General features: G+C 46.7%; 2 protein-coding genes across 9 annotated transcripts in view; one reads left to right on the top strand and one right to left on the bottom strand.

Moving 5' to 3' along the window:
* The window catches only part of BCL9 (BCL9 transcription coactivator), a 58,163-nt gene extending 55,793 nt beyond the window's left edge, over nt 1–2,370 (top strand). For all 6 annotated transcript variants that reach the window (XM_042038131.1, XM_042038128.1, XM_042038126.1 and 3 more), the window contains one exon: nt 172–2,370. In XM_042038131.1, the coding sequence (XP_041894065.1) occupies nt 172–1,289 (1,118 nt within the window). In that variant the 3' untranslated portion in view covers nt 1,290–2,370. The remainder of the gene's footprint in view (nt 1–171) is intronic.
* Nucleotides 2,371–7,509: 5,139 nt separating this feature from the next.
* ACP6 (acid phosphatase 6, lysophosphatidic) lies at nt 7,510–15,835 on the bottom strand. Of its 3 annotated transcripts, none has more exons than XM_042038134.1 (10): nt 15,671–15,835; nt 13,666–13,794; nt 13,442–13,572; nt 12,755–12,834; nt 11,930–12,017; nt 10,372–10,504; nt 9,549–9,649; nt 8,169–8,264; nt 7,803–7,968; nt 7,510–7,688 (listed from the first exon to the last, which is right to left on the bottom strand). In XM_042038134.1, exons 1-10 carry the CDS (start codon nt 15,818–15,820, stop codon nt 7,548–7,550), a joined length of 1,215 nt encoding a protein of 404 aa, XP_041894068.1. In that variant the 5' UTR covers nt 15,821–15,835; the 3' UTR covers nt 7,510–7,547. The 3 variants fall into 3 exon arrangements, with proteins under 3 accessions (XP_041894068.1, XP_041894066.1, XP_041894069.1); XM_042038132.1 differs by lacking the exon at nt 15,671–15,835 and adding an exon at nt 15,215–15,542; XM_042038135.1 differs by lacking the exons at nt 12,755–12,834; nt 13,442–13,572; nt 15,671–15,835 and having other exon boundaries at nt 13,666–13,686.
* Between the last annotated feature and the right edge of the window lie 11,707 nt (nt 15,836–27,542).

Here is a 27,542-nt window from a genome sequence, read left to right as displayed (position 1 = left end):
CAAATTTCTGGTTAAAATAACACTTTTCAGAGCCACTGCTGATGGTTTTTTTTCTAGCACTGCTTTTTTGTGTGTGTGTGTACAGACTTGGTAACCTTGCAGAAAGCTCTCTGATAGCTTTATTGATTATTACTGCTGTTGTCTAAATGTGATTCCTTATTTCTTCCCTAGGAATGGGCATTAATTCTCAGAATCCTCGAATTTCAGGTCCAAACCCAGTGGGTCCAATGCCAACCCTTAGCCCAATGGGAATGACCCAGCCTCTTTCCCATAACAACCAGATGCCCTCTCCAAATGCTATGGGACCCAATATACCTCCTCATGGGGTCCCCGTGGGACCCGGCCTGATGTCACACAACCCAATGATGGGGCATGGTTCCCAGGAGTCTCCAATGGTACCTCAAGGACGCCTGGGCTTCCCGCAGGGCTTCCCTCCCGTACAGTCCCCTCCACAGCAGGTGCCATTTCCACACAACGGGCCCAGTGGTGGACAAGGCAACTTCCCAGCGGGAATGGGCTTCCACGGAGAAGGACCTCTGGGGCGTCCTACCAACCTGCCCCAAAGTTCGACAGATCCAGCACTTTGCAAGACTGGAGGCCCTGGCGGTCCAGACTCCTTCACTGTTCTTGGAAACAACATGCCTTCGGTTTTCACCGATCCAGAGCTGCAGGAGGTGATCCGTCCTGGAGCCACGGGAATACCTGAGTTTGACCTGTCCAGGATTATCCCATCAGAGAAGCCTAGCCAGACACTACAGTATTTCCCTCGTGGGGAGGTGCCAGGCCGCAAGCAGCCGCAGGGTCCCGGGCCTGGCTTCTCCCACATGCAGGGGATGATAGGAGAGCAGACCCCGAGGATGGGACTAACATTGCCCGGCATGGGGGGCCCTGGGCCGGTGGGAACTCCAGATATCCCTCTTGGCACGGCTCCGTCCATGCCCGGTCACAACCCGATGAGGCCGCCGGCCTTCCTGCAGCAGGGCATGATGGGGCCGCACCACCGCATGATGTCACCAGCACAGCCCGCCATGCCCGGCCAGCCCGCGCTCATGAGCAACCCCGTGGCCGCCGTGGGCATGATCCCGGGCAAGGACCGAGCCCCTGCCGGGCTGTACAGCCACCCGGGCCCTGTGGGGTCACCCGGGATGATGATGTCAATGCAGGGCATGATGGGACCCCAACAAAACATCATGATTCCCCCCCAGATGAGGCCCCGAGGTATGGCTGCTGATGTTGGCATGGGAGGATTTAGCCAAGGCCCTGGAAACCCAGGGAACATGATGTTTTAAGCTGCTACCATAAGACTGGATGTTGTGATCCTTGTCAAGATGAGATTCCACGTCCTGAGGGCTTTTTTGGGAGCTTCAGGAGTACAGTTTGGCCATGCAATAGGTGAAAAGAGACCAGAGGACGCTTTGGGAAATCTCGAATGTATGGAATTACCTGAAAAAAAAAAAAAATTCATTTTAACAGGTTGTTTTTTTTTTAAGATTTATTTTTTAAAAATTATTTTTGTGGACTTGGGTATCCCGTGACGGCACCTGCTTTGAGAATCTGTAGCTGTATTTTGAGAATTGCCATTTGTCACAAGTTGCACCATTCTCTGTATGTTTACGTCCTTTGGACTGGCTTCTCCCAGGACTCTCGGTTATTTTTGGGGTTTTTTGTGTACTGTACTATATTGTAAAAGGGATTTTAGCAGAGACTTTAGTCTTTGGGGTGAGAGGAGAATGGGATTCTAGGCTGTTTACTTTAGGTGGAGAATCCATCTTCAGAACTTCGGACTATTTTCCTTCAACTCCAATGTATAGAAAAACCAAACTACGACCTCAGAGCAGAGTATTAATGAAAAGCACAAAAAGGAACTTAAGTTCAGTGAGGGGAATCTTTTAAAAGAAATAAATAATAAGTTAAGGACATATTTTTCAAATTATGGCGTGCTGTCCAGCACCTTCTGTCTCTCCCTCCCACTCTTTATTAAATAGGCTTCTCTCTCTCTCCGTCCCCTTCTGTCTCCTCCTATGGCAGCTGCAATACATTGTGTTATTTTGGGGAGTAAATCTAGGAGAGCCTCTCCTCACGTGGGGACTCTTCCCACTTTTAGGAAGGGGCTGGACTTGGACACTGTTACATCCTACAGTAGTCTCTCTCACTGTTCCCTATTCTCCTTTTCTTAGAAACCCCAAGTGATTTTATTAATGTGGGAGTGGAACAGACACTAAAAGTTATCCAGGATTTTTTTTTGTGGTTATTTTTTTTTCCTCCCCAGCGTAAAACGTTCTGTGTAACCTCCATTAAATTTGGTACAAAACCACTCGCCAGGGCTGTGGTGTCAGAAAAATAAAATATATTGTTTCTTACAAAAATGAACTGTCTTCTTTATCCAGTCCAGTTGTTTCTGCATACATCAAACAGCTGGCCAGATGACTGTTTTCTCTTCCTTGTGATCATGGCCAGCCTAGAGGCCAGGTGGGGTAAACTTTGACAGCTCCTTAAAGTCTGGTCAATAGGCAGCTGTGTGCTCCTTTTGAGGCAATTCTGTTAACTTAATCCTGAACTGAGCTTGTTTTCCCTTGGAGGTCTTATTTCAGAACACCCCAGGAACGATTCTTACAGACTTCCTCAATTTGTTGAGGGTCAAGGAACAGATGAAACTTGTCTCTGTCACTTCCTCCTGGAGAGTGTTTGCAGCACACTGCAAGGTACGTGGGTTTGAGCTCCCCCCGAGCAGCAGTGTCAGTCTGCCCTGGCACTGGGATTGTGTCCCTCTCTGGGGACTTTGGATTGGGTCAGGTCTCTGACTGCCCGTGCTGAGAGCCTGAGATAGTGGGGAACAGATGAACTTTAATAACAAAGGTGAGAGAGAAATTGTCAGTGAGCAGATTTTTATCAAGACAGCCCTGCTGAGTAAATTGTTGCTTTGCCACAGTTCTCATCGATTGCTTCCTAATCCCCTGTCTTTTCAAACTTGCCTTTTGAGAGGATTTCAGCAAGGAGGTTTTATGGTCTTGCCTATGAGGAGTGAAAGGCTGGATGACAAAACATGGATTGGGAGTTGAGCCCTGCTCCTGGAGAATACCAGCACGAGCCAGATGTGGATCTGCGGGCCAGGGTGTGGGCTCTGTGGCTGGCTGTTCTGTGGTCCCCCAGCACTGTATATGGAGTGTGTAATCTGTTCTTCCTTCCACTTACTGCTACTTGAAATGATTTCAATGAGGAGTTTCCTCAGAGGGCTGGCCATTAGTGTGAAAATTCATGTGGAGAATGAGTATTTTTAACATGCTTGTGTGTGAGAATTTTTTAGAGTTAACGGATCCTTAACAGGTGGAAAAAGAATTCCACTTGGTGGTTGATTTACTAAACTTTTGTTGCTGGCGTTATAAAATGACTGAAGCCATGCACCATTGGAGGCACGAAAGCCTCAGAGCCTTCTGTTGTCTGCTTCTAAATTCACCTTTGTGTTGTCATGCAAATTTACAATGATTTTGGGTGAGAATTACTCTTTTGACAAAGTGTAGGATGTCTGTTGTGGTGCTTCCCTCTGACAAGACAGGCATCGTGCCTGAAGCACGGGCTTGTCAAGATTTTAGAAAGAGCTGACAATGACACAGTAAGTGTTATTTCTGTAGAGCGGAATTACCTCTTCTTTAAGTGGTTGCACAGCTCCCTTTTGAGGACCTTGCATGGGAATTGTCACAATGCAACCTTTTTAAGTGTTGCCACTTCTGCCATCACTCCTGAAGGTTTTTACTGTGTTGAACAAAGCAAAGTTCTTGATAGACATAGAAATAAGCTGGAGGTTTTGGGTTTTTTTTTTAAACTGTCTTTCTCAGTTCCTCCTATGCCTGTTGAGATTTTGAATAGCAAAGGATTTGAGGTGGCTGTGACCTATTCTAGGAAAATTAGCATAGGGGATTCACTGTTTCAAAGCCACTGAACAGCGAGAGGATACATTTTAAACGGGCTGTATAATTAACGTTCCTTCTGTGTCTAACTTACGATGCTGGCATTTGGTATCTTAATGAGATATTTCTACAGAAAATGCAGACGATGTGGATTCTCCTGAGTCCATGCAGGTACACTTAACTTCAGAGATTGCACCAGCAGATGGACAAGAGTTGCTAAGGTCTTAGCAACCTCCGTCGTGAAAATGACTCCGTAGATGTACATAGATTAACTTTTTTGTTTCGCTCTGATGCTACTTCTTCCCTTTTTGCTTTGCAAATGGAAAAGCTTTCAGCTGTCAGCCTTGCAGATTCACCTGAGGATCTGTAAATCAGGCTCTGTTCCCTCCTGCTTATCAATAGTAACTGTGACTCAGCTTTGGTAGTCATGGTGCAGTTGAAGATGGAAAGTGGGTTGCCATTTTTAGTTTTCTTCCCCTCCCCCCCCCTTTTTTTTTTTTTAAGCTTTCAAATCATCCTCCTCCACCTTTGTTTGAAAGAATGAAATAGACTTTATTCATACATGCTTGGCTGCTCTTCCTCTCTAGTAACATGGGAGGAAACCGTCTGCTGTTCAAATTATCTCATCCCAGATGGCTGCGCAGCCGGAGTGTGGAGAGACTTAAAAGGTAAACCCAGCAGATGGTGAACTTCTGAAACGCAAAGTAATTTGCCTGCTAAATCAAAAGTTTAAAATATTTGAAATCTGTTTGTTTTAAATTAGTAGACTTGCAATCAGGTCATCTGTGAAGTACAGTGGCAGTTTTAAGCACTGTCCAAATAAACTCAAGATTTGTACCTGTACCATGGGCTAACTAATGTACCAAAGAAGATGACAGCAAGGAGCCAGCCTTAGGAATTTAGTGCTGACATCCTTGTGGTGTCTAATGGGTCGCATTTTGGAGGACAGACCAGTGTGTGTGGAGATCTGATCTGCACCAGTCTTGGTTGGGATTTGAATGCTGGTAGTGCTTCTGGTACAATACATATATCCTGACTCAAAGTAGATGTGGGTGGCCAAATCTTCCTGAGGGTAAGTTGAAATGCAGCATTTTTTGTCCCCCCAGAGTGTTAGGACTATTAGAAATATGGTATATGCAGGGCTTAGTTTTGTGGTGCTTGGTGTGCTCTCTGCTACGCTGGTTTTCACTCAGGTGGCAGGACAGGCTACATTTTATTGGTGGTGTCCTTCTGCACTGACAATGGTGAAGGCTTTTCTCATGCAGCTTTGCCAGGCTGCGGGCTGAAACATGTTCCCTAATGTGACACTTCTCAAAGAAAATTGATCCATGTTTGATATAGGCCCGTAGAGTGTACTCCACTGTGTCAATTGGTTGTAATTCATTAACCTAAAAATGGTTAATGACACAGGACCAAAAGTTATGCTGTTTTGTCTGGGATACTGGGAAATTGTTGATTTCTGAGAATTTTTATTCCACATTCTCAGAAATGTCTCAGCTCTTCCATGCTGTGTTTGCAATTCAGTAGCTCCCACTTTCCTGTGTCCTTTGGTATAAAAAATCTTCCACTGTCCAACCAATCCTCTTCTGAAATGATCATTTACACCAGTTGTGGTCAGAAATAACTTCTTCATCCTGTGGGCCACAGGTACCATGGAAGTGCTCAGTGGGATGGACCAATGCATGGCCCAACCACTTCCACACTGAGGGGAAGGGAAAGGCTAGAACAAGGCAGAGGGGGCACTACAAAAACCCTGTAAGAGACAATGAAGTAACCTGTTCCCAGCGGTGCCTTCCTCCTAGCCCCTGCCAAGAAGCTGGCCTGCTTTTCTGAGGCCTTCTGCTGTTACTGAAATGTGTAGTACTCCGCCTAGAGTGATAGGAGGATTTTAACTGTGTGAAAGCAGTGCCCTTTAACAATCTTACCTGCTCTGCAACAACTTGTGCTGCCAAGTGCTCTGGGTTGTGGCTGTGTTGCAATTTTTAACCTGGTTGCTGGTCAGTTTTGTTGGGGATGCTCCTAGTTATTATTTAAGAGTAGGTATGTGAGTTCCCCCTTTCTATGGCCAAAGCTTCCAATGCCTTTTTCCAAGCAGTCCATGCCTCACAAATAACTTGTAATTGTAGACCCAATATTTTCATCACTGTTCCCCGAATACTTGAAACTGTGTATGAGAGCAAGCTTGATTAGAGTAGAACACACTGTTCTTAAGCAGGGGTAGGCATTGATTTTTATATACTGGCATTATGGTTTTAGGCTGTATAAAAACTTGATGGAAAATAACAATGTTTTGTTTGCTTTTTTGACAGCTTCTAATAGCAATTCTGTGAGACCTCCAGCAATGTATTTAGTACTGAAATTATTCTGTTCGCTGTGCGTGATGTCAACATGTAATTGTGATGGGGGCAGGCTAATGAAAGAGTGGAGGTAAATCCAGCCCATTCTTCTCAGGGAAAAGGTGCTGTAGTGCCTCCATCACATATCTGTCAATGGCTTACATTAAGTGATTTTTTCACTAAGCAAGAAGGGGTAACACAGAACCAACATTGCAGGGCCATTTTAATAAATGGTCCCCCTATTTTAACCTTTGCCTATCCCAAAAAAAGTAGGGACCGTGTTTTATTTACTGACTGAAAAGTGGAGATCTTTTTCAATGAAATAGTGAGATTGAGTTCACCCTCAGCAACTTTGCAGAGGACATGAAGTCAGGTGGTGCAATTGACACAACAGAAGGACCTGGACAGGGGGTTGGAACTATATGATCTTTAAGGTCCCTTCCAACCCAAACCATTCTATGATTCTATGACTTTGGCAGCAGTGATTCCGAGTGCTGTCTTACAGGAGAAACTGTAATCTCAGCCAGAAGCACTGCTGTTGGCTGGTGTTGTATTCCTCTTTCAGCAAGTGCAAAATAGATCACTGCTGCCCAAAGCTGAAGTCGATCCCAGCTCCCCGAACTTCCTTGTTTAAAGCACATAAAGCAGAGTTCACCAAGACTGTGTGTTCTTGTACTTGGCCCACTGTGGTTGTTCTGCATGTTCACAGCAGAATTTCCATAATTAGAGAAATGCAGGGAAGAGGTTTGGAGGTTTTCTGTCTCTTTGGAGGTGTTTTCTGTGCACAAAAATGCCCTCAAGAAGATGGGGTAGCTAAATGCTGTACTATTAGGGAGGCTCATCTGTCTGCAGAGAGCAACCCTCCAACATGCCAAAAGAAAGGGAAAGGCACAATGGCTTCTGCCTTTACCAAACATAAAATCAATGCTACGTTAAAGCTTTCAGGTCTGGTAGCACAGAGCGAGCTGGGCTTCATCCCACAGTCCCAGCATATGAGGAAGAGAAATGTTTTGTCTCGCATTCCTGATGCAGAGGGGCAATTTAAAATGGTATGTTCTCTCCCTTGCTGTTTTCAGCCTCTGCTTGCTTTTGTGTGGCCACCTCAGAAGTAAACTTGAGCCATTCTGTCACGTGGCTTCTTTCAGCTTGCCGCTAACAGTGTAAAGTGACACTGTGCCACCCTGTGTCTGGTAGGAAAATATCTGCTCATCTAAAACACCTTTGCAACAGAGAAGGCTAGCAAGGACATAAAGAAAAATAGTCAAAGATTGTGACAATAAACGAATTTTAATTTAAGTCCGCATAATCATGAGTTAGTTTGCTGATTCCTGTCCATTTGGGAGCACAGGTTCTTGTACTCTTCTGGACTGACTGAGTACTGTGAAAGAACTTCCAGAAATCGTTCGAGTGGACAGAGACCTGCTTTACAGCCTTTCACCACTTGCTCCTGCAAGGCAAAGAGACAAAATCACAGCTATTGTGCACTGCCAAAGCCCTTTTTTGCTGCATGGTGAAACCAAAAGCCCAAGGTTTGTAGGCGGGACTTCCCACGGGATCTCACCTCTCCACGGTAAGACACGCGCACAAACCACTCCTTGGAGCGCCGGTGCTGATACAGTTCCAGGATCACATCTGCAGCATAAGGTGGCCACTTGTGATCAAAGGTGCCCAGTGCCAGCAGGAGAGGAATAAGAGTAGAGTCATGAGAAGCATAGAGGAAGAGCTTCCTGGAAAAGAAAAGGGAAAAACAAAACCAGACCTAGAATGTCAGCTGTGTTCCTCCATGGATAGGCAGTAGCACTCATGCTTTTTCCAGCAGGTGAGCACTCCTTTTTATCCCACACAATCAGTATCTTTCTGAACCAGTTTTTCACACTGACATCAAGTTAAAATTTATAACTATCAGAGGAAGAGGTCTGTGCTGTACCGGGCCTTTTCAGCTGGATTTGAGGGATTTATTGCTGCTTTAATGTTCTTCTGCAAGGTATTGAACAGGAGGCCAATATTCATCTGAAGAACTTCTCTAGAAAAGAAGCAGAAATAAATTTAGTGGTTTAAAAAACTTTCAAATAATTACACATGAAAGCCTGAGAACCTGCTTTTCTCTTATGATTTGATAACCTGCACTGAACGTAGCTAAGAACTATTAAATGCAATTAATATGGCCAGTTTTTAGTTCAGCTGTTGTGTAGTCACCACTCTAATGTGATTGCAGACTGGGAGGGGAGAGGTGTTAACAAGCAGTCTCATGAGGTGTGGCCATGTAAATGAAAATCTAGAAACTCTTTGATTGTTCTCTGGGCTATTTTGTTTCCCCAATATGATTTTTAAGTGCATGGGTTTCAGCTAGGGAAGAAGACTGCTGCAAACAGCAGCTGAAGTGGTTGGGGTCTTTGGTGAGGAGGGTCAGGGTTCAAGAAAGTGATGGCTTTATTTAAAAATTAGTTTTTATCCTTTTACTGAACAAAGAGATGATCTTCATACAGTATCTGGTGGGAAGAAAGCCCCTCTACCTAATGAATACATCAGTGGAAATGGAAGATGAGTGTGACTAACTCTGCTGGGTGTTGTGGGAATGGGGTAAATGAGTCTTTCATTACCTGAGATCTCTAATCCCTAGTAAAGAAAAGACAGCCCTATACCACCACCTGAGAAGAACTGGTGAATGTGGCAGCTGCAAACAAATCTGAAAGGAAAATGACTGCTAGGCTAGCAACTCAGCCAGCCTTTACATACAAGTGTGGAGGAGGTAATTAGCTGCATGTAGCAGCAGATTCTCTTTGCAAGTAGTTACACGTGTGCAGGACCTGGCATCACCTTTTCCGCTAGCACCAGCACTTCTCAGCCGAGCTGTGCAGGTGCCATCCCTGGGATAGACTTCCCAGGCTGGAATTTGGACTGTACTTGTGCAACTGCAAGGGCAGCCTCAGGGCTTGGGCTGGAAGTATCTCTTCTGCTTTTGCCACTGGTTCACTGAAACCCCTGTGGCAACTGAAGCCTTCACTGCCCACCTCAGCGGCTTACTGCTACTCCTGTGAGACCACCCTCTTCATGAGGATCAACAAAACAGGGGGCAAACCCACATCCTGGTCTCCTCAGTGTGCACTCCTTTCTCCTAGCTCATGGTACTGACTCCAGGCACTGAACTTTACACTGAGATGGCTGAGGCACAAACCTCATGAGTGGGCTCTGGTGGAGGACAGCAGCAGATGGGAAAGCACTTCTGTCTGCTGAAGTAAGCTGGTGTAGCACATCCACCCTGGGTAAGACAGCCCCTGAAGCCAGAGGCATGGACACAGGCAATCACCTGGAACTGTCTTCCAGAAGGAAAAGCATGGAGTCAACAGATCGGCGCTCCACTGTCTGCTGGAAGCTCTTCAGCACAGGACAGCTTGGCAAATTGTGCACCTGGAAGGAGATGTAGCAGAGTGGTAGGGTCTGACCCTTTCTGAACCCAGCCTGAAGACACATGGATGGCTGCCCACAGAAAACAGCTGCTCATGTCACACCATTTGTACTACAGCATTGTACTGTGGCATTCATGTGAGGATTTTTAGGATGGTTTTAAACACACAGACTTGCTCTGTGTACCAAACGGATGGCTGTATGTTCTTTGGGATGCAGTTCTATGGGGAGTGTAACACATTGAGCCATTCAGCCAACAGACACACCAGTTATCATTAGCTCCAGCAAAAAGGGGGTGCTAAGAAGGGGTACAAATGTGCCCAACTTCCTTCCAGTAGCAGAAGCAGTCTGGCTCACAGGTAGCTCGCTGGAACTGGGATTAAGATGACTGTTAGGTGCTGAGTGCCAAAATAGGGAAAGCACTTTGTAATGGGTAAGCAAGGCCCAACGCCTCTCTTAGCTCTTCGTTACACTTGAAAGAAATACTGGATTACAAGGTAAGAACAAAAATACTGGAGATGAGTCTTTATCCATCATACAGCAAGGCTGACCTCATGTCTTGCTTTTTCAAAAGGCCATGCTATTTCTATAAACATTCTGGGTTGCATAGAAAGGTACTGAGTACACGTTAGTATTTATGGGTGTTGGCACTCTGTGACTTCCTCCATGTGTGTGGTAAGGGGATGTTTCTTTCTGAGACAGTGCAACAGAACAGCTCAGCTCACCTGCTCAGCAAAAATGTTATCGAGGAGGACTAAAAAATCCACAGATTCATCACCATCAATACCTATCCTCTTCTTAATTTTTTTCAAGTCATCAGAGATACCTGGCTGACGCATAGCATTCCGCATCCTATCCCTGTAAAGGAATTAAGAAAACCAAAAATTTTTCACACACCAGGCTTTCTGTCTTTTGTTTTTCTCATGACCCAGCCCAGTTGTCCCACATCAGTGAGGGGCAGAAGAGAAGCACTGCAGTATACTGAGGAATTCCTGATGTTGGGAGTCTGAGCTGCAGAAAGGACAGACACAGTATCCAGATCTCAAGGCTCAAGCTGGCTCTCTGCTCTAACAGAGGCAGGAGGAAAAATTAGGATGAGATGTGAACACCCCAAAAGTGGTTCCCATAAGCAAGGGCTGTGTATCAGCTAACAGATCTGGTCATACTGGAACAGTACAGGTCTATGTCTTCAGGGAGTAGCCTTTAACTGCCTCATGAAAGAAGAAAGGGTGGCAGCTTTGAACTGATTGCTATATGGTGTGGGAAAAGGGAAACACCTAGCTACTCGTTTGTAGCTTAAATCCACCTTTTGTTTTGTTAGAAGCCATTTGCATCTTTATGCTGCTTTAAATTTTATTTTTAAAAATTTAGCTGAGAATATTCATGCTGGCCACGTACTTCCTGGGTAGCCTGCAAGCTGAGGCAGTGCTTACTGCAGCTCAAAGTCTACCTTGACATGGTCACAAAAGGTGCTGTTGGTGGGCAGAGGGGGACAGGGAGCAGAAGACCCTTTTTGGACAGGTGACGTTACTCAAGGAGGCTGAATATGCTCCTTCTAGGGGGCTGTCACCTCACCACTGTCTAGACCAATCATTTGCCTGCAGAGTCGAGCATTACACAGTGAGCTTTTCCAAGTGAATTCTGACAACTCTTGAATTTTGGACAAAAATATGCTAATGTACAATCCAGCCAAACTAATATATCTGCCTCTCTTTTCCATTTTCCACCCTGTGCCCAAACCTGGCACAGGCATTTCAGAGTACTTGACTCTGCAAACAGGAGTGTTCTATGTAGGATGTTCCTTATTTTATTTCGTTAGTCTTCATTAAGTGTGCCAAGGCTGAGTATATTTCAGTTTCTTCTGAAAGGTATGAATGTGACGGGAATGTTGAAATAACCCCCAAACCAAAAGCTGAATATAAAAAGAAGGCCCAATATGTTCACACTTGAAAGGCTCGTTAAGGGATGTAGATGACATTAATTCTGCCCTGCAGCAATGCCACAGACTAGCTGTACATTAGCTAGTAGTGAGTGTTTGCTAGACACAGACTAAATTAAATTCGTCTTTCAAGGAAAAGTCTCTATTTTATTTTCTTCTGCTGCCACTGCCTAGTGTATAATTCCACTTACCAAGTATTTTATACAACTAGCTAACCATTTCCAGAGAACAGTAAGTGGCAGGGGAAGAAATTGGGAAATGGGAAGAAAATGTGCTGTTGTAAATTACTACTGCTGAAATGAAACAGCAGTGAAATCATACGGGGAGATATTGCTGGCAATTACCTGGTCAAGCATTTCAGGCGCTGGCAGTTGTAGTAATTGGGGTAGAGCATTTCAGAGCTTGCTTCATCAGTGACAATGACAACAGATCCTGTGGAACAAGAAGGAAGTTTCTGTGCTCAGTAGTGCATCTGTGTTTCTTTAGACTGCTTTAATCACTCCCACAGTCGTTGTGCTCAAGTCCAGTGTTATCAACTACCAATTCCCCCCGAGCTATCACCTGCAGCACAAGCCACTGTACTTGTTTCTGTGCATTTATTTTCACGGGGATGCCTGCTGTGCACCTTGTAAAGCTTCCTAGCTGTGTGTTCATTTTTCTTAGGGTTTGTATGTGCCAAAAATTAGTCTGTGTGTCATGAAGTGTAAGGAGCTCTGGCAAGTCCCTTCTACTTGTTTGTGGAACTGAATATGGAAGGAGCAGATGTGAGATCTTTAAAATGCAAGCATATTTTTGGAACATACAAGTAGTTACCAACTGCAGGACACAGGTGAAAGTTACTCCAGACACTGAACTCATACCCAAGATACTTGGGTTTCTCTGAGAAACCTTTTTCAGATGTGTGAGCTTTTTGCCTTCTTGATTCTGAAGAGGGTTAACATTAACCTCCTCAGCAGGTCTGAAAGAGCAGTGGAAAGATACACAAAGAGAGGGAACAAGTGACAAGCTGGTAAAGAATCTGCAGGACCAGGAGAAGTGGGGAAGGGGCTCAAGTGCATAGAACCAGGGAAGAAGTAACAACTAGGAGCTGGAGAGAGTTAGGATCTGGAAGCTGGGTGCATCTAGGGAAGACTGAGCAAGGACAGGCACTATTCCGAAGTCTCCCCAACCTTCTTTCTGCTGTTGGTACAGCCCAGCTAGCAGGCACCGTGTGGACTCCAGATTCCGGAAAATATTAGTGGAACGGACGCTGAAAGAGAGAAGGCAGTTTGTGAGGTAGCACTTTCTCCTTCATGTTACCATGGCTGCAGCTGGGAAGGTCTTGCTGGAGCTGAGGGTTCTGCTTCCATCCACTGTGGCTTTGGAAAGCTGTGGTGGGACTCATCTTTTGTCACTATAGATATCTAAGGTAGACACCTGTAATCTGAACTGCTCATCAGAGATAGTGGAGATAACAAACTGGCACTTCTCTGGTGTGATTTTTTTCTCTGAAGCCAGATGCTCTCAGCATTATTGATGTGAGCAGCAGGGGTTGCTTCATCTCACTGAACTTCAGCTGTTTACAGTGAGTTAAAGTGTGCTCCAGAAACGCCTGTTTCTCTTTGCTCACCATAGAAGTGCATAGCAACACTGCCAATGGCTCAGCCTAGGTGAGATGAATCTGTCCCTGGCATCGCTCTCAGGACTGCTGGGCAATTGGATGCTTTGTTTCACGAGTGAGTTCTAGTGCCAGGCTGAGCAAAGATGAAGGCCCAGAAGCCAGGCAGAAGGGTATGCTAGTCAGTTTCCCTAGCACAAGGCTACTTGTGACAGGGCAGGAAGAAAGGGAAGGTCCAGGAGGGACCTGAGAGACTCACAAGACCTCAGCAGGCTTAAATGTTGGTGAAAGAAACTTGGCTTCTTCCACAAAGCTTCTCCTCAGCCTTTCCCCCAGGGCGAATGTCTGCTCCATCCCCACTGTAGTCAGCTGTCCTGCGACTACACCACCCTGAGAGCAAAGAAAAGGAGAGGGCTCCAGTGGACCATGGAAATAAAAAAGTCTACAGAGGAATGAGGAACCCACCAGGAAATACAGCCTCACCTTGAACACAGTCTTTTTGTATTCCTCATCCAAGCGTGAGTGGGGTTGGGGTCCTCCATTTAGGTCTGTCACCACGTAATCAAACTTAGTCTTAGCAGGTACATCTAAAAGAGTGGGATGCCATTCCACCTGTTTCAAAACAAACAAACAAACAGTGTTTCAGCAGAAAACTTTCAAGGGCATTAAACCAAGGACTTTTAAGAGCATTAAACTAAAGCTGGAGTATTACACCATGCTGCCTTGCCAACAACACAACACGAAGACAAAGAGATCTCTTCACACAGCTCATAGAGAAATGAGAACAGCGCTGCTCCCTGGTTTTGCAGATCTGATGTGCAGGAAATGCAGTACTTGCTTTCCTCCCCTTACAGAAGAAGAATCTGTAGGAAATCACAATTGCTACTCTTTGTTACACACCGAAAAGCTGCTGTAGGAAACTACCTTAGCTAACCCCTGCTGGCTCCCCAGGCCCCCTCGGTTGAGCTGGGGAGCCAGATCACACACGGTAACAGCGAGGCAGGAGCCATGTTAGCTGAGCACCAGCTGCAAGGTGCTGAGCAAAGTCTTGGCCTTGGTGCAAAGTCCATGGGCACAGCAGCCCCAGGATGCCCATCCCTGCATCCTACCCCTGAGGGCTCCCTGCAGCTGCAGCAATTGTTCCCTCTGCTGTCACCTGTCCCACTATTGTGCTATTGCCGTTCTACTTTACAGAATCACAGAATTAATTAGGTTAGAAAAGACCTCTGAGATCATGGAGTCCAGCCTGTGACTGAATACCACCGTGTCACCCAGACCACAGTGCCATGCCCAGTCTTTCCTTAAACACCTCCGAGCAGCCCATTCCAATGTCTAATCACCCCTTCTGTAAAGAAGTTCCTCTGAATGTCCAACCTCAACCTCCTGTGGCACAAATTAAAGGATGTATCCTCTCATCCTGTCACTTGTTCCCTGGGAGAAAACCCTGACCCCCACCTGGCTACAAGCCCCTTTCAAGAAGTTGTAGACGAGTGATAAGGTCACCCCTGAGCCTTTTTTCCAGACGAAACGCCCCCAGCTCCCTCAGTGGCTTCTCCTAACACTTGTGCTCCAGATCCTTCCCCAGGTCCGTGACCTTTCTCTGGGCTCACTCCACCCCTCAATGCCCTTCCTGAATTGAGGGACCCAGAACTGGACAGGGATGATCCCTGCCCTGGTCCTGCTGGCCACATTATTGCTGATCCAGGCCAGGATGCCACTGGCGTCCTTGGCCACCCGGGCTCACACTGGCTCATATTCAGTCGCTGTCGACCAGCACCCCCAGGCCTTTTTCCACTGGGCAGCTTTCCAGCCACTACTACCCAAGCCCGTAGGCGGCATGGGGTGCAAGCTCCCAAATTCCCTCGCTTTCCCCTCGGGAATTACTCTCGGTATCGCCTCGGGAAGGAGCATAAACGCCAAACCATGAGGCTGCCGGCAGCAAGGCAGGAGCACAGTCTGCTCTGCCGCCGGCTCGGGGTCGGGGCACAGCCCCGCAGCGCCCCTGCCCCGTCCCGTCCCGTCCCGTGCTCACCGGCGCTACCCCGGGCAGCGGCCGCAGCGGGGTGCGCGCCCCGTGCCGGTACACGACCTGCACCAGCCTCAGCTCCAGCTCCCGGTGCCGCCCGCCCTCGCCGTCATCCCGCCCGGCCGCGGCCGCCCGCCGCCGCTGCGTCCAGGCGCCCAGGCCGCCCAGCAGCCACAGCCGAGCCCCCCAGCCCATGGCGGCCCCGGCGGCCCGGCTGCACCGCGGGGAGCGGCGGGAAGCGCCGGGAAGCGCAGGCCCGGACTGGAGCCCCGGCCGGAGCCGGGCAGCGGCGGGGCCCGAGCGCGGACTGCGGCTCCCGGCGGGCGCCGCGCAGGGAACCGGGCGGCGCTGGGCGGGACCGGCGGTGCCCCCGCCCTGATGGGGGCACGGCCGTCACCCGGGCCCGGCGGCGCTCCTGTGCCGCTGCTCGCCAGCTTTAGCCCTTTTCCCTGGGCGACTCACCGGGCACCAGTGTGCGCAATAACCCCGTGTAGCGTTCCAGGCTTGGGGAAGAGTGGCTGGAAGGCGGCCCACCGGAAAAGGACGGGGGCGCTGGTCACCGCGGATGAACTGAGCCGGGTGTGCCTGGGTGGCCAAGGAGGCCAGTGGCATCCTGGCCTGGAGCAGCAATAATGTGGCCAGCAGGGGCAGGGCAGGGATTGTCCCCCTGTGCTCGGCACTGATGAGGCCACACCTCGAATGCGGTGTCCAGTTTTGGGCCCCTAAGTTCAAGAAAGGCACTGAGGGGCTGGAGCGAGTCCAGAGAAGGGAAGGATCTGGAGCACAGGTCCGATGAGAAGCCAGTGAGGGAGCTGGGGGTGTTCAGCCTGGAGAACAGGAGGCTCAGGGGGGACCTCATCGCTCTTTACAACTCCCTGGAAGGAGCCAGGTGAGGTTTGGCCTCATCTCCCAGGGAACCACTGACAGGACAAGGGGACACGGCCTCAAGTTGTGCCGGGGATGTTCAGGTGGGACATTTAGAGGGATTTCTTCACAGAAAGGCCGATTAGATATTGGAATGAGCTGCCGTCCCCGTCATGAGTCACCGTCCCCGGAGGTGTTCAGGGAGCAGGGCAAGGGTGAAGGAGAAAGAGGGCAGAGAGGATGGTGACCTGCACAAAGGCCAGAGGGAGGAGCCGAGAGGTGGTGAGAGGTTGGCACAGACACCAGGACGTGCAGAGGGGGGATTTTGGTGATCTCCTCGTGTCTCTCAAAGCCCTGCAGTTCTGAAAGGGTTACCTCAGTTTTCTGAGCTTAGAGTATGGGAAACACAGAGGCACAACAAGAGCAGGGAGAGAAGGGGAAAAAATATTTTAGAAGCCAAGAAAATAACAAATGAAGAAATCATAACAGATGAAGAAATCAAGCCTAAATCTTGTGTTGCAAGAGAGCAAGGGGTCAAGAATGCTGAGGGGAGAGGGAACAGGAAAAAGTAGTTAAGAGGGAGAGGGAGGGAAGGTGGAAGAGAGATAGACGTGATGTGATAGAAGTGAGCAGGGAGAGAGGCTCACAGTGAATTGATTTGTATTTCCATTCAAATGTTACCTTGGAAGAAAACCCTGGTTCCTGTGAAGTTGTGAAGACTGGGACTGCAGGGTCCCTCCTGGGTGGCCCTGGCTGCTGCCAAGCAGCATTGCTGGTGAGATGTATTTTAGAATACACCACGCCACAGCAGGTGCGTGCAATTAGAGGAGAGATCTCCAAAATAGCAGGCGGCTGTCAATTTTTAAGCAAATGGTGTTGCCCTATTTTTTTTCTTCGTCCAACTGTGTAGAAATTTATTCTAAGATGCGCCATCTTTACAGAAACATTTTCAAAGGACCTGTTATTTTTACCCTTCTGTTGCTTTTTGTGACCAGACGAGGAGCAGAAGGCTAATCCAATGGCCACCAGGGGTAAGTTTTTTTCCACTGAAGGAAAGTAATGAGCTCTAATGAACAAGCACGTTTCAGGAAACTTTCCACTCTGAAAGCAGAGGGCAAATTTCCTCCTGGTTGGAATTGAACCAAATTGCAATGATTGCTGTCTTTGCGAAATATTACCATTGCTATCATTTGCCTTTTACAGGGCTTCAAAAATGTGTCACACCTCAGAACACTCTGGCTTGATAAGTTTGCATTTACATCCTCCTTTTTTTGAAGAGGAAACTGAGTCATAGTGAGCTTTGTAGCGTGACCAAGTCACACAGTTGTTATGTGGCTGATACATTGATAAGGTGTGAGGCCAATTACAACAATTAGATTTTTTTGTTCCGCAACGTGGATTGAAATTAAATAGTGCTTTAAAAATACCCACAAAAGAAAAAATTTAACCTAATGAGTTTGTTTGTTTTATTGTTTTTTTTGGACTAAGTGAACACCTTGTCCCTGAGGAAAGGTAAAGGATGGCCAGGTTGGATGGGGCTTTGAGCAACCTGGTCTAGTTGAAGGTGTCCCTGCCTAGTGGGGGGGTTTGGAACTGGATCTTCAAGGCCCGTTTCCAGCCCAAACCATTCTATGATTCTATCATTCTGTGAAAGGGCTATAACTCTTTGTGGTGTAAATCAGAGATTTACCTTAAATTGTTTGTATGGTAGAGGCACAAATAGCATTTGGATGCCCCTGAGGGAGGTGGGTTTATTTCTCTCTGATTGGTAGGGGTCAGAAAATAGACACGTTGCCTTGACTTCTTTGGTTCCTTTCCCAAGCGCTTTTTGCTCAGCAAGGAGAATGAACTGGAAATGTTCTCCCACAGCTCTTCACCACACAGGCTGCAGCTGGGCTGGAAGCCTGGCTGCTGGAGAAGGGTGGCTTAACCAGCCTGGTGTGACTGCCCAAAGTGGGCACAAGCAGCTCCTGCCAAGCATGCTATCTCTGTGTCCCATCCTTGTTTTGGGGCAGCTCCACCTCTGGGTGGAGTCCTGCTGCTCTGCTGTAGCACAAAGTGTTTTCCTGCCCTTCCAAATACTTCTTCCACCCCAAAATGTTCCCATGACTGTCTCTCTGAGGGCAATGAAGGTGCTTTCACTCTGGTCCCTTGAAGTGATCACAGCTGCTGAAATCTCAAATGCAACACGGCAGGAGTTTGTGCAGGATTCATGTTTGGAATCACAGGCTGCTGCATCCTGCAGCCAAAAGAACATTCTCCATTCCCAGCTGTGGAGATAATGATGATGTTTCTGCGTCCTGCAAGGACTGGTGACCACAATGGCTATTATAAACCAGTCAGTCTGGGCATGGAAGCTGTATTGCCTTCACAAAGGGCTGAACTTTATTTATAAATGGTTTGAGTGTGCCGTGCTGCTTCCTGTGGAGCCGTATCACTCTTGTCTCCTCCAGTCTGTCTGTTGTGGTGAACCTTGTAGCCAGCTGCTTTGTGAGCAAGGCGCCTGGGGAAATGGAAGGAATGTTTCCACTCCTAAAGTCTGTGATCCTTTGGGGAGGAATTGGCAAAAATAAACCCCTAAATTCCACTGCAGACCAAGCCCTCCCTGCAAGACACCATTCACGGTACAGTGTGCAGATCTTACGTATCTCGTCTCATTTTCTGCATGCTTTCACATCAGTGCTTTACCTTCCAGCAGTGAAATGATGTGTGTTGATACTTGCAGGTCATAATTTAATTTCTGAATTCCTGCAGGTTATGTGGGAGAGTCCCAGAAGTCGGAGTTGTCGTATTTAGGGCTGGCATCATGAGGACATTTTTAGAGATTTCCTTCTATGTATTTTAGAAATACATAGAGAGCAGGTAATCACATAGTTGGTAGTTTCCTGCCTCTTTTACCTAGGAAGATGTGGCCTTCCCTCCCTTTTCTTTGTCATTTCCAGGCTCGGGCATTTGGTCATTGTTGGTGTGGCAGTGGGAGAGCTGGAAGCTGGCCGTGTGCTGGCGACGGACCGACTGTGCCAAGGTTCATTCCCCACCCCGTAACCCAGCACAGAAGATGCATTCCCTGCCTTCTGTTTTTCTTTTGTTCCAACTTTGTCATCCTAAACTGGATGGTGCCTGCAACCATCTGCTGCATTTGGTAGTCTGCGGCATCACGCCGACTCAATTATGCGCCGCTCTGGGAGAACAGCAGGCCAGTTTTCTCTTCAGCTTTGAAAGAGTGGTTTTGCCTTGCACAGGAAAGCTGAGGCAAGCAGGAGCCTCCAGAAGCAAGCGGGATAAACTGTTCCCAGCCGTGTCAGGTGGACTCTCCGTGCCTGTGCAGTCCAGGTGTGGTGGGAGAGCTGCCAGTCTGTCACCGTGCCCGAGATGCTGTGTCCTGGGACTCGGTGCTCTGATGCCGTGGCAGATGTGCTCCCCTGTGGCAGCACTTAACCATTTGGCACTTTTAAGGTTTATCACCTCATTTACTTTTCGTGAATATACATTAAACCAAGGGTATTTCTATTAAACCAAATGTTTTGGGATGATATGAAATGAAAAAGGAGATGGTGCAAGTGTAAATTACATTTGCTTTTTTTCAAAACAGCCATGAGAGAAGGGCTGCAAAGAGATGATGTTGAGCCTTACACTGGATTCCTGCAAAGTTGTTTTGTTATGCTTTCATACTCAGAGAGAAGTGACCAAGCAGGAGGATTTATGTGTGTGATTCAGCCTGTGACATCAGTCTTCTTCCTGTGGTGGGCAGAGGAGACGTAACTGAAATCTGGGGTGAAATGTTATTTTTTTTATTTATTTTTTTTTTCTGCAGGTTTAGGATAAATTTTGAGACTCCAGGACTGCTTCATGTTTTCTTCTTTGCCTTCCCAACAGGTAGTGGACCTGGTGGGTTTCAACATGCAGCCATCCACATTTGCTGTTTGAATCCTTCTGGGCTGTCCATAGTGCCCTGATCCTTTTTCCCCTTCAGTAAATTCTCCTCTTCATTACATGAGGATAGGGGCCAGATCAAGTGGTGGGGAGCTAGAAAACAAGGACTTGTGCTATTTACATGTAAGACATTTCTGGCCCCACCAGCTGTTCCATGTGTGTTATTTTCAGAAGGGAAATAATCCACAGGAGGTCAGGAGGGTGGAATTGTGTGAATATGTTGGGTGAAGGAAATCAAGATGCTTGGAAGTACCCAGGCCTTGTCATGACAGAGTGTTCGGATCCCAGATGATTCTGGCTGGGAGAACTCAAGGAGAATTCTCAGAGTGCTGCTTGCATGGCTAGGAAAGGCTGCTCAGATGGGTGTTTGTTTGCTGTTTTCTACAGTCATCTGTGTTTACACTGCTGGCAGGACCACCTGTTCTTTTTTTGAACAATAATAATGTGTGTGTGTGTGTATATATTGCTGCATTTCTGCACTTATTTTTAGCCCTTTCTAAAAACCCCTGACAGGTTTGAAAGATGCTCTGGATTGTGAGTGGTGCCTGGTGGCATTGCTCACATTGATGGTTGTCAGAATTTCCATGCTAGATCTCTGCCTTGAGAGGTTTATAACTCATCCTTCTATTATTGGTCCTGCAGCTCTCATACCCTGGAAAAAAGAAAAATAAAGTAAAATGATAAAAACAAGGAACTTTTAAAAAACTACATTTTCCCTACAGGTTTGTGGAAATCAGACTTGTTGGCCTAAACAAGAGTTTTTCAAAGCAGACACTGAGTCTCGTCACTTTATTTTTCAGCACCTGATTGCAAATATGTGGCAGGTCTCTTTGGCGTGTTTCATGTGGTCAAATGGAGAAGCTGTTTTTACATCAGGCTGGTACAGGCACTGGATGGTGTAAAATGTCAGGGAGCCAACACCAATTAGCTCCCCACCACCAGCTCTGAGGAAGCATTAAACCAGCTGAACGATGGTTGGGCAGTCTCCACATCTGGGCTGACACCAGTTGCAGAATCACAGGGTGAATGCTCCTCATGTCAAGAACTAGCAGAGAGATGAGACATACCGTGGATTTTTTACATTCATAAACAAAGGACATGCATTTTGCTATTACATGCAATCAGCAAGGGAAATCCAGTACAAAGCAGCAGCTGATAATTTTGAGGAATACATAGTTATCCCTTATTAACTTTATGGTCCGTATTTTGGTAGCGTCTCCCATCCATGCAGCTCACAGCAGGTTGCAGTTGTTAATCTGCACCATTCCCTGGTGAAGTCCTACACAGATCCTGATGATTGCTGGTGCCCAGGTGTTGGGAGGATATTTAATGGAGTGCCCTGGTGCTGCTGGGAACCCATGGCAAAACAGGCAACAGCACACAGGAGCCTGACTCATGCAGCAGTGCTGGAAGGAGTGAGCTGCATCTCTGCTGGGAGTTCTCCCAGGTTTTGAAAGCTGTTGGAATGTCGGCTGCAAAGAGTGCATTTGTATGCAGGCAGTAGGTGCTAATTCAAACCTTGAAGGTAATGAACTTGAAACTGGGTCCTGACGAACAGTGAGGGGCGTGGAGGGAGCACTGGGAGCTTGAGCTGAATCAAAGTCAGGGTAATGTCTTATGCAGCATTCAGAAGGCTGTTCAAACTCGGATTGTCTTTTGGCAGATGGGAATAACACTTATTCCCTGTCTCTCCAGGAAGGCTGGGAGGTAGCAAACGTACATGCAGAAGGCTTTGTATATGCAAGAGCTCAACTGTTTTTCACACTATATTAGTAGCTGTTTGAATGACAGATATGACCTTTCCTTCAGGTCTTTTCTGACAGCTCTGGACCCTTATGGTTATGAAAACACTGCTATTACAAAATGGAAATAGTTGGGTTGCTTTTGTGCACGTTGCCTGGGTACACACACAGTGCTGCTCAAGACACAGAGTTTTAAACTCTTTTATCCTGATTTGTCTTCCCCTGCAACTGATTTTTCTGAAGACACAAAGGTTTTTTTTATTCTGGTTCCCCTTTACATCCATTACCTATCTCAGGTCATGGCATTCCTGTAGGCTCTCAGCACCTCCTTAGTGGGAGGCAGGGGCCACTATATTTTTTCAGATGGGCATTTCAGGCAGGCAAAGCCACAGATGCCTTGCCTATTGTCAGACATAAAACTTCTTGGATTGGGAACCTGAGGGCACTCTCCAAATTTCCAGGCTGGTGCCTGAGCTGCTTGTCCAGGCTCAGTGTTATCTTTTGCTGCTGTTCTGATCCCATCTGGCTGTCAGCTGTACCAGCCAGTGCTCCGTGGGTATTTATGCTGCTGCCAGTTCTCATGTCTCAATTGGGAGTTATTTAATGCGGGTGACTGAGATTCCTGGAGAGGAAGAATTTGAAGTATCCCAGACAATGGTATGGCTGACATAATTTTTGTCGTAAGACTATGCTTTAGTATTAATTTTAAGGATTGTTGATACACATGAGTTTTTCTAGGGCTTCAGAGTCTGGGGTTTCAGCTATAAAAAAGGTCAGAGGCACAACAGTCTTGGTATCGGAGTTTAATATCCTTCCCTTGTAAATAAATAGAAGAAATGGGAAGAGGAACATATGATTTAAAATTTCCAGTGATAGTGAGATTTTAAGAAAGAGGCAGCATAATATTTTTCATGATGCATTTGGCATTTTTGAAGAGAGATTCCTGGTAAAGCCTGACTGCAGGTCATCAGAATCAACACCTGAGTCAGAGAAGGGAATGGGGCACGTCTCCCTTAGTAAAAATCTTTATTGCATGTTCTCTTCCTCTCAAGTACCCTAATTAGAAGTAGGGGAGCTAATGAATATTGCTAAATGGTTTGAAACAAACAGCAGCACTGTGGACAAAAAATAGTCATTATGAGCTGCATTGTATCAACCACAGTGAATTTTTCCCAGATTTGTAGGTTTTAATGCTGGGGTGACTGGTCTGAGTGTTTGCTTAGTGAAGGGGAGAGGACCTTACCCAATAATTTCCAATGGGGTCAGTGGCTTCTGTTGGTACCAGTGCACACCTTTTAAAATCCTATCACAATAATTAGAAACCACCTCATCCCTAGACTGTGCTTTCCAATTGTTAATTAAAATAATAGTTCTCATTGTAAGAGTGCTTCCTGTTAGAAGAGCAGTCAGCTGTCAGAAACATTGTTCCTTTTGCAAGAACTCGCATATCAGTATTAAAATCCTTCTCACCTTTGCCTTGGGAAGTGAAAGAGAGCAAGGCCAGTCTGTGGTGCAGAGATGCTGGGGGTGACATGGGAGATGACACTGCATGAAAGTACAGAGCGGCCAGGCCTGTCTGTGTTTGTGTGTCTGAGATGCTGTGGATGTGTGGTGCTGTGAGGTGGATGTGCTCTGCAGCCTCACTGCTTGCTAAGAAATGCACCTGGTGTGATGGCAGCCCTGATTTGGGGTGTGGGAGCAGCGCTTTGGAGCGTGCCAGGTGTGCACTAGGGCAGGAAAAGGGATAAAGCATCTCGGGTTTTTTCCTTTGATGATCTGGAGCTCTCAGGTACCTCACTGTGATGTGCTTGAGTGGTCAGAGATATCCATCAGGAATCAGTGAGGATTGTTTCGAGTTTGCTTTCATTTAATGAATGTCTTTATTGTTGATTTAGGACTGGGTACTTTAATGAACTTTTCAGAAAGTCCTCAAATTTGGCATCTCTCTGGAAATGTCAGAGATGAGTCTGGTGAAGCTAGAGATAGGGAGAGCAAAGTGTAACTATATCCTAAGAAAATACAAGGTCACAGAGGAAAAAAAAAATCCAAAACTTAATTTCAGGCAAAAAGAATGGGTGAGAAAAGAGTTCTCAAGGGTTGAAAAAAATGAATTGAACGGAATGTGATAAATGAATATGAATTGGAAAAAAGTGCATTTTTCTGTGAATATGCAACAAAGATGATGGTAATTTCTGCCATGCATGTGTACCAAAATGCTTTCTTGAATCTGGGCTGAAGTGGAAGAAAAGCAAGGTGGGAAAGAAAACGTAGTTTCACTGGACTACATGATTTTGCAATGGCTAATTTTGGACACTTGTTTCTGAAAAGTCTTGCCTGTAGCCTGGCACACATCAAACTGGTTCTGTCAGAAGCACTTTTCAACCTCAAACTTTGTTCCCAGGCTGAAGAGTTGGCATGGCATTTACTCCAAAACCCAAACAAATAGCAGCAAGTTTCTGACCTCAGGCTTGCCTCTTGCTGCTAATCTGATTCCTTTTAAGGGTAGGAGCTGGTGGTTAACATGATTTCTAGTGAAACCCTGCTTGCAGCTGAATATGAGAGTGTTGGGTTTTGCTGGGGCTGTTGATAAAAATGTCATGGCCACGCCCCCATATCCAGTTTCTAGGAAAATCTTTCGATGTGTCTTTTGCATTCTTTGTGTTGTCATATGGCTGACCATCACTGACATGCCTTCTTAAGATTAGGTTCATGTCCAATGTGAGCATGAAATTTAACTCTCTCCTGGGTCCCTAGCAGTTCATTTTGACCCCTAGCTTGGCCTCATCTGCTTTACCCCTTTCTGTCTAGAACAACTTTATCGTAAAGAGGAGCTCTGGCATATGGATAGTGAGTCACAAACCCCAGCTCTGAGTAATCCCTGAGCAGCTCCCTGCTGTGATCCAGCCCAAGAGGTGGAGATGTCCTCTCAAAAAATAGCAGGCATCTGCAGCAGACTTGGTCTTGCTCCTGCAAACACTGCAGTGGGGTTGTTTTTCTTGCCTGTCATGTGCCAGCCAAACACAGTTTGTAATACAGAAATGAAAAGAGAAAAAAAAAAAAGCCTAATCTTCTAATAAAATGTAGCCACCTCGAGGGAGGAGAGTGGCTTAATGTAGCAGTCCTACAGGCCTCAGTTGGGGAATAATTTTAAAGGAATATGTAAATATTGCAGCTTTTCTGTGTTTTGATTTCTGACTTGCTCTGGGAGCATACTTTTTTCCAACATACATGGAATAATTGCTTTTATTCACCCAGAGACCGGTGGGTTTGTGTTAGTAGGTTGGCTATGAAGCCAGGCATGGCAGAGGACAGGGGAGTGGGTTTTATGCTGGTGCTGCAGTGTGTTCAAAGAACCACAGAATCACAGAAAATGCTGGGTTGGAAGGGACACATCAGGATCATCAAGTCCAACTCCTGGCCCTAGGCAGGACATCCCAAGAGTCACACCATGTGCCTGAGAGCATTGTCCAAACACTTCATGAACTCTGTCAGGCTTGGTGTTGTGACCATGTCCCTCAGGAGCCTGTTCAGTGCCCAACCACCCTCTGGGTGAAAAACATTTTCCTGATATCCAGCCTAAGCCTCCCCTGACACAGCTTCATGCTGTTGCCTCGACTCCTGTCCCTGGCCACGAGAGTGAAGAGATCAGTGTCTGCCCCTCCTCTTCCCCTCACGAGGAAGCTGTAACTGCAACGAGGTTCCCCCTCAGTCTCCTCCAGGCTGAACAAACCCAGCAACCTCAGCTGTTCCTCATAAGGTTTCCCCTTCAGACCCTTCACCATCCTCATGGCCCTCCTTTGGACACCTTGTGCTTGGGAAGTGTAAGGGCTGGAAAGGGAAGGACAAAACCCTCTGTTCAGGTGCACAAAAGGGTGAAAAGTGTTCATGTGGAGAAGCTGCTGAACCTTCCCAGGTTCATGAGCAGCTGAGAAATCAGGGTCCTCTGCACCCCTTGTCCACATCCATCCTTCTGTGGGATTCCTGCATGGGCATTAAGGATTCAGATGCCTAGGAACCGGTGGAAGGGACCTAAAAGTACATTTGAAGTAACCACCATTTCCACCAGGCTCTCTTGGGTGTTTTCCATTACTAATCTAAATGCATTTAACTGTCCTTAAAATGTCTTTTGGTGAGCATTTATTGCATAAAGTCTCCAGTGGAGGTGTGTTGTTTGGTTTGTGATTGGCTACACAGCACTGGACTGGTTACACAATACTGCTCATGCTTCCTGAGGGCTGGAGGAACACAGAGCTGCCTCTGGGGTGGATATTGACCCACGTGAATTTAAAATTTGGTTTCCTTGACTGACATTTACTTTCTGAGAACTCTGTTGCCCGTCAAACTCAATTGCTCAGATGTCTGTGGGAAACCAGTGGTGGTATGTGAATGTGGCCTCAGCAAATTCATTTTTAAAAATGTGAACCAATGTTCACTGAAGGAAAAATGAAGCAGTTCTGCATTATTTGGCTACAGTGAGTCTTACAAGCTCATTTGATGCTATTTCTTTTTCTGTCATCAGACTTTCATGACAAAGTTATATATGTATGGTATTACAATTCCCGAGCTCCCCAGAAAGATCTTTAATCATCTAGACCATATAAGCAACGAACACTTCAGGCAAAAGCAAAGCTATTAATTTTGCACTTCAAAGTCACAGTTTCTCCCCCTACAAAGTGTATCTTATAGAGCTGCCACTCTCCATCCTCATTCTCAGCCTATCCATACTGCTGGTGCCGCCACTAACCTGAATCACTGAAATGTTCTTTATTCACGAATGTGTGCAGAACCTGCCATCAGCCCTGCAGAGGATCCCCTCCTGTCACCCTTGCTGGGAGGAGGTGCTGGATTCCCTCAGGGGCACTTAGAGCCTGGGCATCCTTCTGGCCACCCTGGCTGTGGAGTTGCCTGATACTCCCAAGGGAGCTCCCCTGGGACCAGCAGTTCCCCTTGTGCCTGTGTTAGTCCCAGGTTTCCCAGGAGGCAGCAATGCCAGCAGGGAAGCTGCTCTGCAGTGCCTGCCACTGCTGTGTGTCAGGCTCTCTGCTATGCTACGCTGACTTTTTGAGTGCTGAATTTCTGCCTTCTTTGTACGTTGGCCATTTGCTGTCCAGTCAAGCGTGGTCTCATTCCTGTGAACACACAGGGCCTTTGTTCCTTGGGGTTTGGGTCTTCCTGATTCCTTGGCCTCAGTGATGTTTCATGGAAAAGTGTGTGAAGGGAGACTGTGTAGTCTGTCATCTTCCTACCTATTCCCTTCTAACAGTCTGAAATGTTATCAGCATTGAATTTACTTGAGTATTGTCTTGCCCACATCTTCTGAAAGAGGAAGCAACTTGCTTGACCTGCGTCCTCTAGATCAGCCATTACTTTTGAGTCTCTCTCTCAAATTTCTCTTAGCCTGCTCAGCTGTCCTGCTGTGCTGTTCATGGAGAGGAACTCAGAGGCATGACCTTGTCTCAGTTCAATACTTTATTAGTTTTGGCATTCTATGTATTTTTAAATATAGGTTTTCCTTTTATAGGATTAAGTATTTCTGATTTAAAGGCTTGTTGAAACACGTTTCTCTGTCCTCCTGTCTCAGGCTCACCAGCTGATCAGCACAAGGCTGTAGATCAGAACTGACTTCTGGCTCCTTCAGCATCAGCTAGAGGAGGAAATGATTTGAGGTGTGCTAACCAAGGAGATGACTGGGGATGGTGTTTCTGTCAAATGTTGGTTCCAGCTGTTGCTGGAGAGTCTGAGCAGTCCCAGCAGCTAGAATTGGAGAAATGAGGGACAAGAACAGAATGAAAAGC

Source organism: Corvus kubaryi, unplaced genomic scaffold (assembly GCF_017639235.1).
Source record: "Corvus kubaryi isolate FWS band 111438036 unplaced genomic scaffold, C.kubaryi_AGA036_p1.0 37391, whole genome shotgun sequence".
NCBI lineage: Eukaryota > Metazoa > Chordata > Aves > Passeriformes > Corvidae > Corvus > Corvus kubaryi.
Note: the sequence above shows the minus strand (reverse complement) of the source record. Positions and strands in the feature narration are given on the sequence as shown.

Coding starts and splice junctions, on each gene's coding strand:
- ACP6 (XM_042038132.1), bottom strand. CDS start 15,403: ATGGGCTGGGGGGCTCGGCTGTGGCTGCTGGGCGGCCTGGGCGCCTGG. Junction 10,505..11,929: donor CGCCTGAAATGCTTGACCAG/GTAATTGCCAGC, acceptor ATTCCTTTACAG/GGATAGGATGCGGAATGCTA. Junction 8,265..9,548: donor CTTCTGGAAGACAGTTCCAG/GTGATTGCCTGT, acceptor CTTCTTTTCTAG/AGAAGTTCTTCAGATGAATA.